Below are 13,972 nucleotides of genomic sequence, written 5' to 3' on the forward strand. Positions count from 1 at the left end.
AAAAAAAAAAAAAGATAACTTGAATTTAGACCGAGAATGGTGGCTCACACCTGTAATCCCAGTACTTTGGGAACGTTGAGGCAAAAGGATTGCCTGAGCCCAGCAGGCTGAGACTGTGAGTATGCCACTGCACTCCAGCAGTGAGACTCTGACCCCAAAAAAAAAGATAACTTGGGCTGGGTTCGGTGGCTCAGCCTGTAATCCCAGCACTTCGGAAGGTTGAGGCGAGTGGATTGCCTGAGCCCATGGGTTCGAGACCAGCCCAGGCAACATGGTGAGACCTCGTCTGTACAATAAATTTTAAAAATTAGCCGGGCATGGTAGCGCATACCTGTAGTTCTGGGACTCGGAAGACTGAGGCAGAAGAATCGCTGGAGCCCAATATGTTGATACTGGGGTGGCTGTGAGTGTGCCACTGCACTCCAGCCTGGGCAACAGAGTGAATCTCCAACTCAAAAAAAAAATAAGATAACTTGAATTTGTGTGGCAGAAAGTCTCTGTTTCTATACATTTTATATGCAGTCATAACATTTGGAGCACTTTGGGACTGGGAACTTAGAGCTTTCTCTTTGAATGTATGGAGAGCACAGGTCCTGGAGAAGCTGGAGCCTAACCCCTCTTGTGCTCCTTAGGATGGAGTCCACAGAGAAGTGTGAAGCCATCATCACCCACTTTAATGGAAAATATATTAAGACACCCCCTGGAGTACAAGGTGAGGCATCTGGGAATCAGGCTGAGAGGGTCATAGGTTGTTACTGCCAGTGAAGATTCTGGCAGAGTTTTGCATGAGTATGCGTGGGTGAAATGAGGTAGGACTCAGCTGCCCATCTGCTTTCTGTCTTGGCAGCCCCAGCTGATCCCTTGCTTTGCAAATTTGCTGATGGTGGGCCAAAGAAACGACAAAACCATGGAAAGTTTGTGCAAAATGGACGGGCCTGGCCAAGGAATGGAGACATGGTAAGAGTACCTCCGAGAAGACAGGAATGCTAGGACAAGATGAAAATGGCCTGATTTCTGTGAGCTGAAGTGACAAGATTGATAGCTGTAGCGTGTAACCAAGAGATGCTAGCTGTTAACATTCTGATCCGTGTGGATCTTGAGTGGGATTTTACAGTCTATGCAGTGAGAAAAACTCTGGAACAGCTGGAGTAGGACTTGTCCAGACTTTAATCCGTTGAACTAAATACATTCCCAGCCTTGGCACTTTGGACTTGCTTCTGTTCTCACCCAAGGGGCTCACAATGTGAGTGCTGTGTTCTTTCTTTATAGGGTGGTATGGCCTTGACCTATGACCCCGCCGCAGCTCTTCAGAATGGGTAAGGGTGTTTTATATAATTAGGCCTCCTGAAAATGGCAGTGACCTGTGTCCAAGCACTTGGATGGTTCATCTTGATTTTCAAATAGCAGTTAGTGGGAAAGTGGCTGTGCTTATCAGTTGATCAGTCAGGGCCCTAACCTCTGGTTCCCTGTGACTTTGATCAGCCGGGGCCCTAACCTCTGGTTTCCTGTGACTTGGCACTGATTGAAGCTCCTTCCTACAGGTTTTACCCAGCCCCTTACAACATCACTCCCAGCAGGATGCTTGCTCAGTCTGCACTCTCCCCATACCTTCCATCTCCTGTGTCTTCGTATCAGGTGTGTTCATGTCTGAAAAGGGGTATGATGGTTTTCCTTACTGTTATGTTTTAGGTGAAGGAATATAAGGCTAGAAACAACTTGTTTTTCTGTTTTTCCTTTATACATGCTTCACACAATTTTACATAAAAGCTTATAATGTGATCTGTGTGTGGTTTTATTTTGTGTGTGTGTGTGTGTGTGTGTGTGTGTGTGTGTGTGTGTCTCATGCCTATAATCCCAACACTTTGATAGGTGGAGACAAGTGGATTGCCTAAGTCCCGGGATTCGAGACCAGCCTAAGCAACTTGGTGCGACCTTGTCTCTACAATAAATCAAAAAAATTAGCTCGGTGTGATGGTGTGTGCCTATGGTTCTAGCTACTTGGAAGACTGAGGCGGAAGGGTCACCTGAGCCCAACAGGCTGAGGCTGTGGCCATGAGTGTGCCACTATACTCCAACTTGGGTGACAGAGTGAGACTCTTAAAAAAATTTCCTACTATGTAACATTTTTCATATACATATGTGTGTGGGCTCAGTCAGTCCTTCCTTCCAAGTAGCTGAAACTATAGGTGCGTGCCACCACACCCAGCTTATTTATTTATTTATTTATTTATTTTTAAATTTATTTATTTTTTTGAGTTGGAGTCTCACTCTGTCGCCCAGACTGGAGTGCAGTGGTCGCTCACGGCCACCACAGCCTCAACCTACTGGGCTCTGGCAATCCTTCCCCTCAGCTTTCCAAGTAGCTGGAACTACAGGTGCACGCTACCATGCCCGGCTAATTTTTTGATTTATTGTAGAGATGAGGTCTCGCCAAGTTGCCCAGGCGAGTCTCAAACCCGCAGGCTCAGGCAATCCTCTCACTTCAGCCTCCCAAGTCACGGGATTACAGGCTGAGCCACCGAGCCTGGCTAATTTTTTTATTTTTTGTAGAGACAAGGTCTTGCTATGTTGCTTAGCTTGTCTTGAACTCCTAGGCTCAAGCAGTCCTTCCACTTTGGCCTCCCAAAGTGCTGGGATTATAGGAATTGTTTATATTTTTAAATGTGAATATATACATATGTACAGGATCTGGGGAGTTTTATTTTACAGAAGTAGAATCACATTAAATGTTTTTGTTTTTGTTTTTGTTTTTTTGAGTCAGTCTCACTCTGTCACCCAGGCTGGATGGAATGCAGTGGCACACTCATGGCCACCGCAGCCTCAACCTACTAGACTCAGATGATCCTTCTGCCTCAGCCTTCCAAGTTGCTGGAACTACAGTCGTGCACCACCACATCCAGCAAATTTTTAAAAATTTATTGTACAGATGAGGTCTCACCATGATGCCCAAGCTGGTCTCAAACCCATGGGCTCAAGCAATCCTCTTGCCTTTACCTTCCAAAGTACTGGGATTACAGGCAGGAGCCACCGTGCCAGACTAAATGTTTTTTACATTTCATTCTTCTCACTCAGCAGTGGCTTAGAGCATTGGTTCTCAAAGTGTTGTTCCTGGGCCAGGAGTATAAGTACCTGAGAATTTTTAGAAAACAGTTTTGGACTCCAATTAGAAACTCTGAGGTTGGGGCCTAGCAATCTGGGTTTCAAGAAGTCCTCAAGGTGATTCTATTACAGCCAATGTTGAGATCTTCTGTCTAATTATATCTTCTTTTAGTGGTTGCATCATATCCCATGCTACAGGTATACTGGAATTCTTCTTCTTCTTCTTCCTCTTCTACTTTTTTCTTTGAGTCAGAGTTTCACTGTGTCTCCCAGGCTAGAGTATGGTGGTATGATCACAGCTCACCCCAGCCTCAACCTCCTGGACTCAGGCGACCCTCCCACTTCATCCTCCTGAGTAGCTGAGTCCTCCTCACCTCGTCCTCCCAAAGCCCTAGGATTACAGGGGTGAGCCATTGTGCCTAGCTGTACACTAGAATTCTTTAGCTGTACCCCAGTGAAATGTATTCACTTAGATTTCAGTTTTTTGCTGCTACAAATAATACTGCAGTAAACATCCTTGTGCCAGATTTTTACATATGAGCGTTTTTATCTCCAAGAGCTAGAGTTGCAGGCGTGGGATTGCTGGGTTCGATAGTGCGTGAATTTCCAGTTGTACAGATGTTGCAGATTGCTTTCCACAAAGGCTGTGTCCATATACATTTCCACCAGCCACGTGTGAGAGCACCCATTTCCCTCAACCATAGGTGTTAATGCTCTTAACATTTTTCCTGTCTTGATGAATGTAAAGCACATTGTTATTTTAATTTGCAATACTCTGATTATAGGTGAATTTAAACATTTTTTGTTTGTCATCTTTTGATTTGCTCTTCTCTAGTTGCTACTCATATGGTTTGTCCATTTTCTATCATTATTTGTCCCTTTCCCATTAACTAATAAAAATACTATATGGCCGAGCATGGCAGCTTGCACCAGTAATGCCAACAGTTTGTGAGGCCAAGGTGGGAGAATTGCTTGAGATCAGAAGTTCAAGACCAGACTGGGTGAGACCCTGTCTATGAAAAATTAGCTGGGTCTGTTGGCATGTGCCTATAGTCCCACCTAGTCAGGGCACTGAGACAGAAGGATTGCTTGGGCCCATTAATTCGAGGCTGCAGTGAACTATTTGTGCCACTCAGCCTGGGTGACAGAATGAGACCATATCTCCAAGACAAACAAAAAAACCTATATATACTATTAATATGAAGCTTATGAATGTTATCTGTAACAGTTTTGTCGGTTGACTTTGTGGTCCTCAAATTTTAGCTGTGTGTCAGAATCCCTTGGAAAGCTTGTTAAAACCTGGGTTGCTGGCCACCACACTCAGAGTGTCTGATTTAGTAATTGTTAGGTAGAAAGCAAGAATCTGCACTTCTAACATGTTCCCAGGTGACACTGCTGCCAGTCCAGGGCCCATATAGTGGGAAGCACTAGTTTTTGCCATATAAAATTTTTAAATTAGTATGTAATTAAACATATCTTTTTCTTTTGTAGCTTTTTAATTTCCTGTCTTAATTTTTTTCAGAATAGAAAATATAGTTGATTTAGAAAATAGACTAGAGAGAGAGAGAAAAGGGGGATCCATCTCCCCCAGAAGCGGGAGGGGGCCAGAGCTTACAGAGAAGCTTGGCCTCCTGTCTTAATTTAAAAGTATAAAAGTTAAAAATTTGGCCGGGCTCAGTGGCTCAGCCTGTAATCCCAGCACTTTGGGAGGCCGAGGCAAGTGGATTGCCTGAGCCCGCAAGTTCAAGACCAGCCCAGGCAACTTGGCGAGACCTCGTTTCTACAATAAATCAAAAATTAGCTGGGCGTGGTAGTGCGTGCCTATAGTTCCAGCTACTTGGAAGGCTGAGGCAGAAGGATTGCCAGAGCCCAGAAGGTTCAGGCTACGGTGGCTGGGAGCATGCCACTGCACTCCAGTCTGGGCAATAATTATTTTTAAAAAAATTAAAAATGTGTGTAGTTAAATAATTTTTCTTTTTCTTCTATAACTTTTGAATTTTTTGTCTTTTTTTCTTTTTTGGTAGAGATAGCTTCTTGCTGTATTGCCCAGGCTGGAGTACAGTGGCACAATTACAGCTTCACTGCAGCCTTACTCCTGGGCTCAAGCAATGCTCCTACCTCAGCCTCCCAAGTAGCTGCTATAGGCACACACTATCACACCTGGCTAATTAAAAAAAATTTTTTTTTTGCAGAAACAGGGTCTTGCTTGTTACCCAGGCTGGTCTCAAGCTCCTGGGCTCAAGAGATCCTTCTCGACCCCGCGAAGTGCTGGGATTATAGGCATGAGTCACTGAGCCCAGCTTGAATTTCTTGTCTTAATTTTAAAACTCTTCCCATTGGATGCCAGTCACCTGGGAGGAAGAATAAAAAAGTTTTTTAAAAATCTAAAACCAGTCTCTGTACTGTGTGTTTGGTCTCTAATATTTTATTTTATTGTTTTACACTTTAATGTGTAATGATTAGAAATTTATTTTTGAATATGACATATGATAGGAGTTGTGGCTGGATGCGGTGGCTCATGCCTATAATCCCAGCACTTTGGGAGGCCGAGGTGAGAGGATTGCCTGAGCTCTTGGGTTTAAGACCAGCCTGGGCAAATTGGCAAGACCTCATCTCTACAATAAATCAAAAAATTAGCCAAGTGTGGTGGCGCATGCCTGTAGTTCCACCTACTTGGAAGGCTGGGGCAGAAAGATCACCTGAGCCCAGCAGGTTGAGGCTGTGGTGGCCGTGAGCGTGCCACTGCACTCCAGCCTGGGTACAGAGTGAGACTCCAACTAAAAAAAAAAGATAGGAGTTGTGTTTTCTTTCAGAATGTTAACCAGGGGTCCTCGCACCAACTTATTAAATAATCCACTACTGAGCACAGTGGCTCATGCCTATAATCGCAGCACTTTGGGAGGCTGAGGTGAGAGGATTGCCTGAGTCCACGGGTTCAAGACCAGTCTGGGCAACATGGCGAGACCTCACCTCTACAGTAAATCAAAAAAATTAGCCAGGCATGGTGGCGCATGTCTGTAGTCCCAGCTACTTGGAAGGCTGAGGTGGAAGGATTGCCTGAGCCCAGCAGGTCAAGGCTGCAGTGGTGGTGAACATGCCTGGGCTACAGAGTGAGACTCCAACTCAAAAAAATAAAAAAATAAAAATAATAATCCAGCCGGGCTCGGTGGCTCAGCCTGTAATCCCGCGCCTTTGGGAGGCTGAGGTGAGTGGATTGCCTGAGCCCGCGGGTTCGAGACCCGCCTGGGCAGCGAGACCTCATCTCTACAATAAATCAAAAAATCAGCCGAGCATGGTAGCGCATGCCTATAATTCGGCTACTTGGAAGGCTGAGGTGGAAGGATCGCCGGAGCCCAGCAGGTCGAGGCTGCGGTGGCCGGGAGCGGCCACTGCACTCCAGTCTAGGCGACAGAGTGAGACTCCAACTCAAAAAAAAAGACTCTTCTTCCAAATAAAGTAACAATAATAAAAAAATAAAAAATAAAAAAATAATCCAACTTTTTCCCGCTGAATTGAAATGCCCTAGTAACCCATAATAACCCATAATACAGTTTCTGTGTCCTTAGATTTGTCTATTCTGGACATTTCATAGAAGTAAAATTGTACAATATATAGTCTTTTGTGTCTAGCTTCTTTCACTTCCTTCAAGGCTTGTCCATGTTGTAGCCTGTATCAGTACTTCACTCTTTTTTATGACTGAGTAATATTCCACTGTATGGATAGACTTGTCTGTCCATTTATCAGTTGATGGTCATGTAAGTTGTTTCCACCTTTTGACTATTATGAATAACACTACTATGAACATTCCTATACAGGTTTTTGTGTAGACATGTTTTCATTTCACTTGGTTGTAATTGTAGGAGTGGAATGTTTAGCTTTTTGAGAAACTGCCAGTGTTTTCCAGGGTGACTGCACTATTTTACACTTCTGCCAGCAGTGTCAAACACTTGTTATTCTGTGCTTTCAATTATAGCCATCCTAGTGAATATGAAGTAGTAAGTATCCCATCATGTTTTGTATTTCCATTTGAGTCTCTTTCATGTGCTTATTTGGCCATTTCTATATCACCTTAGAGAAATGTATATCCAGATCTTTTGCCCATTTTTATTTTTTTGAGTTGGAGTTTCACTGCTGCCCAGGAGTTTCACTGCTGCCCAGTACAGTGGTATGCTCCTGGCCACCGTAGCCTTGACCTGCTGAGCCCAGGTGATCCTTCTGCCTCAGCCTTCCAAATAGTCGGAACTACAGGCACGTGCTACCACTCCTGGCTAATGTTTCTGATTTATTGTAGAGACAAGGTCTCGCCAAGTTGCCCAGGCTGGTCTCGAACCTGCAGGCTCAGGCAATCCTCTTGCATCGGCCTCCCAAAGTGCTGGGATTACAGACTGATCCACTGAGCCCGCCCTACTGATATTTTTTAAACAGTTAGTTTAAACAATTGTTTTAGAGACAGGGTCTCCCTCTGTCACCCAGGCTGGAGTGCAGTGGTGCGATTATAGCTCACTGCAGCCTCGAACTCTGAGCTCGAGCTATCCTCCTGCCTAATCTCCTGAGTAGCTGGAACTACAGACACATGCCACCATGCTCAACTAATTTTTTAAGTTTTTGGTAGAGACAAGGTCTTGCTAGGTTGCCCAGACTTGTCTTAAACTCCTAGCCTCAAATGATCCTCTCACTGTGGCCTCTCAAAGTGCTGGGATTACAGACTTGAGCCACTGCTCCCAGCCAACAGTTTATTCTTAATATTTCTATTTTCAGAGTCAGGCATTCCAACTTTTTTTGGACTTTGCTAAAAATTATCAGATCATTAGACTGAACAATCGTTTCTAGGCAATTAACATTTTTTGTTGGTTTTTGCTTACATTAGAGAGTGACTCAGACGTCTCCACTACAAGTACCTAACCCATCTTGGATGCACCACCAGTCATACCTCATGCAACCTTCAGTGAGTGTTCAGAAGTGGGCAGAAGCCAAAGAGGGACTTTGATGTAAAGAAAACAATGGGCTTTGATGACAGGAGATATGGGTGTGAATTCTGGCTCAGTCCCTTGTACAACCCAGCTATGAGAACCTAAAGTCTGTGAGTCTGTTACTTTTTTTTTTTTTTTGAATCAGAGTCTCACTCCATCCCCCAGGCTGGAGTGCAGTGGCACACTCACAGCTACCAGAGCGTCAACCTGCCGGGCTCCGGTAATCCTTCTGCCTCAGTCTTCCAGGTAGCTGGAACTACAGGCGTGAGCTAGCACGCCTAGCTAATTTTTTTTTTTTTGAGTTGGAGTCTCACTCCGTCGCCCAGACTGGAGTGCAGTGGCTGCTCCCGGCCACCGCAGCCTCGACCTGCCGGGCTCCGGTAATCCTTCTGCCTCAGCCTTCCAAGTAGCTGGAACTACAGGCGCGTGCTACCACGCCCGGCTGAATTTTGATTTATTGTAGAGATGAGGTCTCGCCAAGTTGCCCAGACGGGTCTTGAACCCGCGGGCTCAGGCAATCCACTCACCTCAGCCTCCCAAAGCACTGGGATTACAGGCTGAGCCACCAAGCCTGGCTCTAATTTTTTATTTATTGTAGAAACGAGGTCTTGTCAAGTTGCCTGGGCTAGTCTCAAACCTGTGGGCTCAGGCAGTGTACTCACCTCGGCCTCCCAAAGTGCTGGAATTACAGGCTGAGCCACTGAGCCCGGCCAAGTGCCTGTTCCTGTTGCATAGCTGGGTTGCTGATCACCTGTCATTTCCCAGGATTCTTAAATGTCTGTCTTCAGTGGTCCTGATAGCCATCAGTCTACTGCTTTAAGCAGCCTCAGAGGATGCTGCCAACTAACTCTGTCCTTTGTTGCTGCCTCAGGGTTCAGTTCTGACACCAGGGATGGAGCACCCCATATCTCTCCAGCCTGCCTCCATGATGGGACCCCTCACCCAGCAACTAGGCCACCTTTCCATCAGCAGCACAGGCACGGTAAAGCAGGATATTTCTGATTTTAAATAACTACAGAGGCCAGGGATGGTGGTTCACACCTATAATCCCAGTGAGACAGGAGATAGCTAGAGAAATGCTAGGCAGACAGACAAGGTGGGTCCTCCAGTAACAATGTAACAAACTTCCAGCAGACCCCTTAGGCTGATACATTCATGTTGGTAAGCAAACTCCCTGCTAGCTTCTCAAGCTAGAGTTTAAGTACTCACTACTGGGATAGAAAAATGACCAATCAGTTCACTGCCAAGTACCAACCAATCGGCTCAGTCTTAGGGCTATATAAGCACCAGGTTTCAGCTCTAAAGCGACAACTGCCTCAAATCTCCTCCCACTGTGAGAGCTTTTCTGTCCTCTTAGTAAATCCTGCTTTTTCACTCACTTTCCGGCTGTCTGTGGCCCTCATTCTTCCTGGGCATGAGACGAGAACCTCAACCTAAAGCGCTGCAGAAGATCATCGAAGAGTCTGCATCCCAGAGGCTGGCTTGCCAGCCAACTGAGCCAACAGAACTGGGAGAGCTGCTGGAAGAAGGCAACTCTGAAGCTGAGAGACTCTTGGGGCTGGGCTTGTCAGCCCACTGAATCAGCAACACGCTCAGGGTTTGGTTTGCCAGCCCATTAGAGCTGACATTTCTGGGGCTAGGTTTACCGCCCCTTGAGCTGACCCTCTCTGGGGCTCAGCTGGCCGCCCGTTGAGCTGACACTCTTGAAGCCCAGGCTGACCTGAAAAATCTGTATCACCAGCACTTTGGGAGGCTGAGGCGAGAGGATTCCTTGAGACCAAGAGTTCAAGACAAGCTTGGGCAACAGAGCAAAACGTCATCTCTACACACACACATACAAAATTAGCTGGGCATGGTGGTGAGCGCCTGTAGTCCCAGCTGCTCAGAAGGCTGAGGTGGGAGGATGGCTTGAGCCCAGGACTTTGAGGTTACATTTAGCTGTGTTCTCACCACTGTTCTCCAGCCCGGGTGACAGAGCAAGACCTTGTTTCAAAACAAACAAAAAAAACACACAAAAAACAACTCCTAACAGAGCAAGGAATATCTGTATGATAAGCTTCAGCATAAATAATTTATGAATGCTTATGAATGATGATGGTAGAATCACTTACGTGTCAGTGAGGGCACACTCAGAATAGGACATAAACTCAAAATCCATGAGCCAGGAATACAGCCATTCTGCTCCCAGCCTACCCTTTCTAACTGATTTCTACTAATGAAACTAAATGAATCATGTTTCTGTCTGCATATTAGTTTATCTGAGGTAAGCACATTTCCTAGAAATCCTTATCAAAATGGTAACAGGAAGAAGGGATGGAGTTCACTGGTTTCTTTTAGACATGCAGCATTCTGATTTGCACAGGAGAGCTTAAGGGCAGAGAAAGCAGTGTTTTGAGGAAAAGCAGGAGACTGTCAGGAAAGAGGCGGAAAGCCAGTCATGTTGGCAGAAGTCTCTCTAAGCCTGAAGTGCTTTGAAGAAGCCAATGCTCAAATCAGTTAAATTAGACTCTCTGGGGGTAGAACACGGGCATCAGTATTTTCTAAAGCTCCTCATCTGCTTTAAACATGGCCTGGAATCACTGCTCTGAGCCTGCTGATGTGTTTCCTCCTAGTATATGCCAGCAGCAGCAGCTGTGCAAGGAGCTTACATCTCCCAGTACACCCCTGTGCCTTCTTCCGGTGTTTCAGTTGAGGTAAGAACATTTTCGTGTCTTTGAACTGAAGATGGGAAAATGCACAGAGGCAGATGTTCCCCTCATCAGGTCTTTCTCAGGGAAGCCGTGTCTGTGCTCACAGATAGTGGTGGGTAATGAAGATCGCAGGAGGGTGTGTACACTCACGCTGAAACTGGAGCCATGCAGAGATCAGCATGGCTCCTGTGCAAGCACGGCATGAGTTTTTGAAGCGGTCCCTATTTTTAAAAAAAGAATGTAGAAAGGAAAGACTTAGTTTGTGCTCATGGCTGAGGCCTTCCCTCACATTTGGCCAGCCCGTGGTTAATACCAGGATGCCGCCTTGTACTGACTGGTATATCTCGGGAAGAGGACAGGCTGCTCTAAACGCTGGGGAAATGGTGCTGTGTGAGCGGGCACTCCAGTGTGTGGAGAGTGGGCCGGTTGGGGAGGGCACTCAGCTTCATGTGGGTTTTAGCTCGGCTGCTATAGTGGGAGGTGAGGAAAGGAACACACGAGATGACTCTCCTCCTTGGCTTGGTACAGGAGAGCAGCGGCCAGCAGAGCCAAGTCGCGGTGGACACGCCCTCAGACCATGGGGTCTATTCTTTCCAGTTCAACAAGTAACCATGGGTAAGAGTCCCATGCGAAGGTGGGGTGTGCTGAGCTGGCAGAAAGCAGCTCAGCCTCGCCTGAGTTGGGTTCTCACGTCAATCATGTCTCCTCCCCACTCTCTCTGGCCTGTGCCTTCCTTAGGATCCCCATCTTTGCTGAATAGAAATGAATTCTCGGAGATACTGATGCTCCAGAGGACTCCAGAGGACTCACCGGGAATGCAGACGTCTGTCGGTCTTGCTAAGGACTAACACTTAGCCATTGAGTTTTACAGGCCTGGACCTGGAAAAAGAAATCCCTACATTCCTGCCCTTTGCTGTTTCTCCATTGCTGATGGAGCCTGGGGGAACCGTCACTTTTTGTGTGTGCTACATTCAAGGAGATCAAAAAAAACTTTTTTTCTTTTGCAAAGAAAGTTTTTTGTTTGTTTTTAACTGCAATGTACTCTTTTTCTATCCCAAAGAAACATGGTGGCTGGAGCTTCTTATATATATGGAAAACAGTTTTTGATGTATTGGAATTTGGAGAGGCTTTAAAAAAAAAACAATTTGTAATTATTTCCTTAAAAAACAGAAAGATGTGGTGTTAGAACACTGATGAAGGAGCCCCACTTTGGTTTTGGACTTATTTTGATGTGTGTATGTGTTTAAGAAAACATGCAAACTTTTAACATTGTGTTTTTTAATGGTCACAGCTCACATACCCATCTCCTTTCTACCCATGTTATGCCTTCTTTCTCTGATCCATATTATTCTTTATCTCTTTTCCATACAGTTGAGCCTGGCTACTTTGCCTTTTTACAGTTTTTAATTTTGTGGATTTCTTTGTGAATGAAATTTCTTTTTTTTTTTTTTTGAGTTGGAGTCTCACTGTCGCCCAGACTGGAGTGCAGTGGCTGCTCCCGGCCACCACAGCCTCGACCTGCTGGGCTCCAGCGATCCTTCCGCCTCAGCCTTCCCAGTAGCTGGAATTACAGGCATGCGCTACCACGCCCGGCTGATTTTTTGATTTATTGTAGAGATGAGGTCTCGCTGCCCAGGCAGCAAACCCGCGGGCTCAGGCAATCCACCCACCTCAGCCTCCCAAAGGCGTGGGATTACAGGCTGAGCCACCGAGCCCGGCTGTGAATGAAATTTCATATGGATTTTGGGGGAACTGGGCAAGGAACAAGATAGAACACTAAGCAGGCCATGGAAGTGGCTTCCTTTTTGCCCTGCCACATCCCGGGAGAAAAAAAAAACTAGACTTTGGCTTCAGGAAGCAGAGATATGACCTAGGCTCATTAAAGAGGCAATCACGCCACCCTTGGAAGCCACTCTTGAGCCAAATTTGATTGAAGACTAGGCCTTCCCTGGCAAGTTCCAGAAGATGGACTTACTGACTTCTGACCAGCGCTTCTCCCTGCTGAGGCCAGCACCATCCAACAAAGTGTCTTTTCCAGCTGCAGCTTTGTGGCAGTGCCTGCTGTCCTGCCTCCTGGAGGATCTTCTTTTCTGCCCCAGGTCTCACGGTCCCCCTTCCCTTTCGCACGTCGCTGTGCTCAGAGCCCTTGCAGCCCTGACCTGGCTGAGTCCACACAGGCCCTTTCCCCACCATGGAGTATCCAGTGCTTCACCTGCAGGCCAGTGGTTCTCAACCAGGGCGTTTTGTCCACAGAGGCTGTTGACAACACCTGGGGACCCTCTTGCTTGCCAGGCCTGGGGTGGGAGTGTGTGTGCTACGGGCATCTGGGGGCTGGGAGCCAGGAATGCTGCTAAACATCCTACAGTGCACAGGCTGTCCCACCACCCCAGCAAAGAATGAACTGACTCAGAGCGTCAGCTTTGCCAATACTGGGACCTTGGCATGGACAGTGCTGTCCTTGCCGCCTGGGACAAGGCACATTCCCTACCCCAGCCCTGGATGCACAGTGCCTTTTGACATGCCTGCCACTGGCTGGGAGCAGCTAACCCCGGATCCTTGAGTTCTCCTCAGGCTTTAACCTTTGACACTTCTGCCCATGGCAAAGCTGTCCTGGAAAGGCTTCTGGCTGCTGTGCACACGCCAGACACACACACACCCTCAGAAGGTCCGAAGTGGGCGCTGCTTGTGTGTGTGCTGTGCAAAGGGGAAGGACTGAGCTCTCTGTACCTGTCCAGAGTGACCTGCCCTGCCCTGGTGTGTTGGGCCCCTTTCTAGAGAACCAGGACATCAGAAATGACTCCTTCTTGTGGAAGGACAGCAGGGAGCTAGGATAGAAAAAGGCAGTAGGTGCAAGACCAGCCTGGGCAACTTGGCGAGACCTCGTCTCTACAATATCACAAAAATTAGCCAGGTGTGGTGGTGCATGCCTATGGTTCCAGTTACTTGGAAGGCTGAGGCGGAAGGATCACCTGAGCCCAGCAGGTCAATGCTGGGGTGGCCATGAGCTTGCCACTGCACTCTAGCCTGGGCACCAGTGAGACTCCGACTCAAAAAAAGAAAAAGGCAATAAATTCCAGCTCATTATTTATGAGGTCAGGAGTCCTTTTAAAAAGCCTGTGTCAGCCAGGCTCGGTGGCTCAGCCTGTAATCCCATGCCTTTGGGAGGCCGAGGTGAGTAGATTGCCTGAGCCCGCGGGTTCGAGACCCGCCTGG

At 46.8% G+C, this 13,972-nt stretch overlaps 1 protein-coding gene across 3 annotated transcripts in view; it reads left to right on the top strand.

The window, feature by feature from the left end:
- Window positions 1-12,026, top strand: part of RBMS2 (RNA binding motif single stranded interacting protein 2) — a 65,203-nt gene extending 53,177 nt beyond the window's left edge. The window contains exons 6-14 of one of the 3 annotated variants that reach the window (XM_008072558.1): window positions 633-712; window positions 848-957; window positions 1,270-1,316; window positions 1,542-1,635; window positions 7,967-8,044; window positions 8,941-9,051; window positions 10,682-10,762; window positions 11,288-11,374; window positions 11,498-12,026. In XM_008072558.1, coding sequence (XP_008070749.1) covers window positions 633-712; window positions 848-957; window positions 1,270-1,316; window positions 1,542-1,635; window positions 7,967-8,044; window positions 8,941-9,051; window positions 10,682-10,762; window positions 11,288-11,368 — 682 coding nt within the window. In that variant the 3' untranslated portion in view covers window positions 11,369-11,374; window positions 11,498-12,026. The remainder of the gene's footprint in view (window positions 1-632; window positions 713-847; window positions 958-1,269; window positions 1,317-1,541; window positions 1,636-7,966; window positions 8,045-8,940; window positions 9,052-10,681; window positions 10,763-11,287; window positions 11,375-11,497) is intronic. The other 2 variants (XM_008072560.2, XM_008072559.1) reach the window with 2 other exon arrangements.
- The last annotated feature ends 1,946 nt before the right edge of the window (window positions 12,027-13,972 follow it).

Source organism: Carlito syrichta, unplaced genomic scaffold (assembly GCF_000164805.1).
Source record: "Carlito syrichta isolate Samal-C Ts95f unplaced genomic scaffold, Tarsius_syrichta-2.0.1 Scaffold315337, whole genome shotgun sequence".
Classification (NCBI taxonomy): domain Eukaryota; kingdom Metazoa; phylum Chordata; class Mammalia; order Primates; family Tarsiidae; genus Carlito; species Carlito syrichta.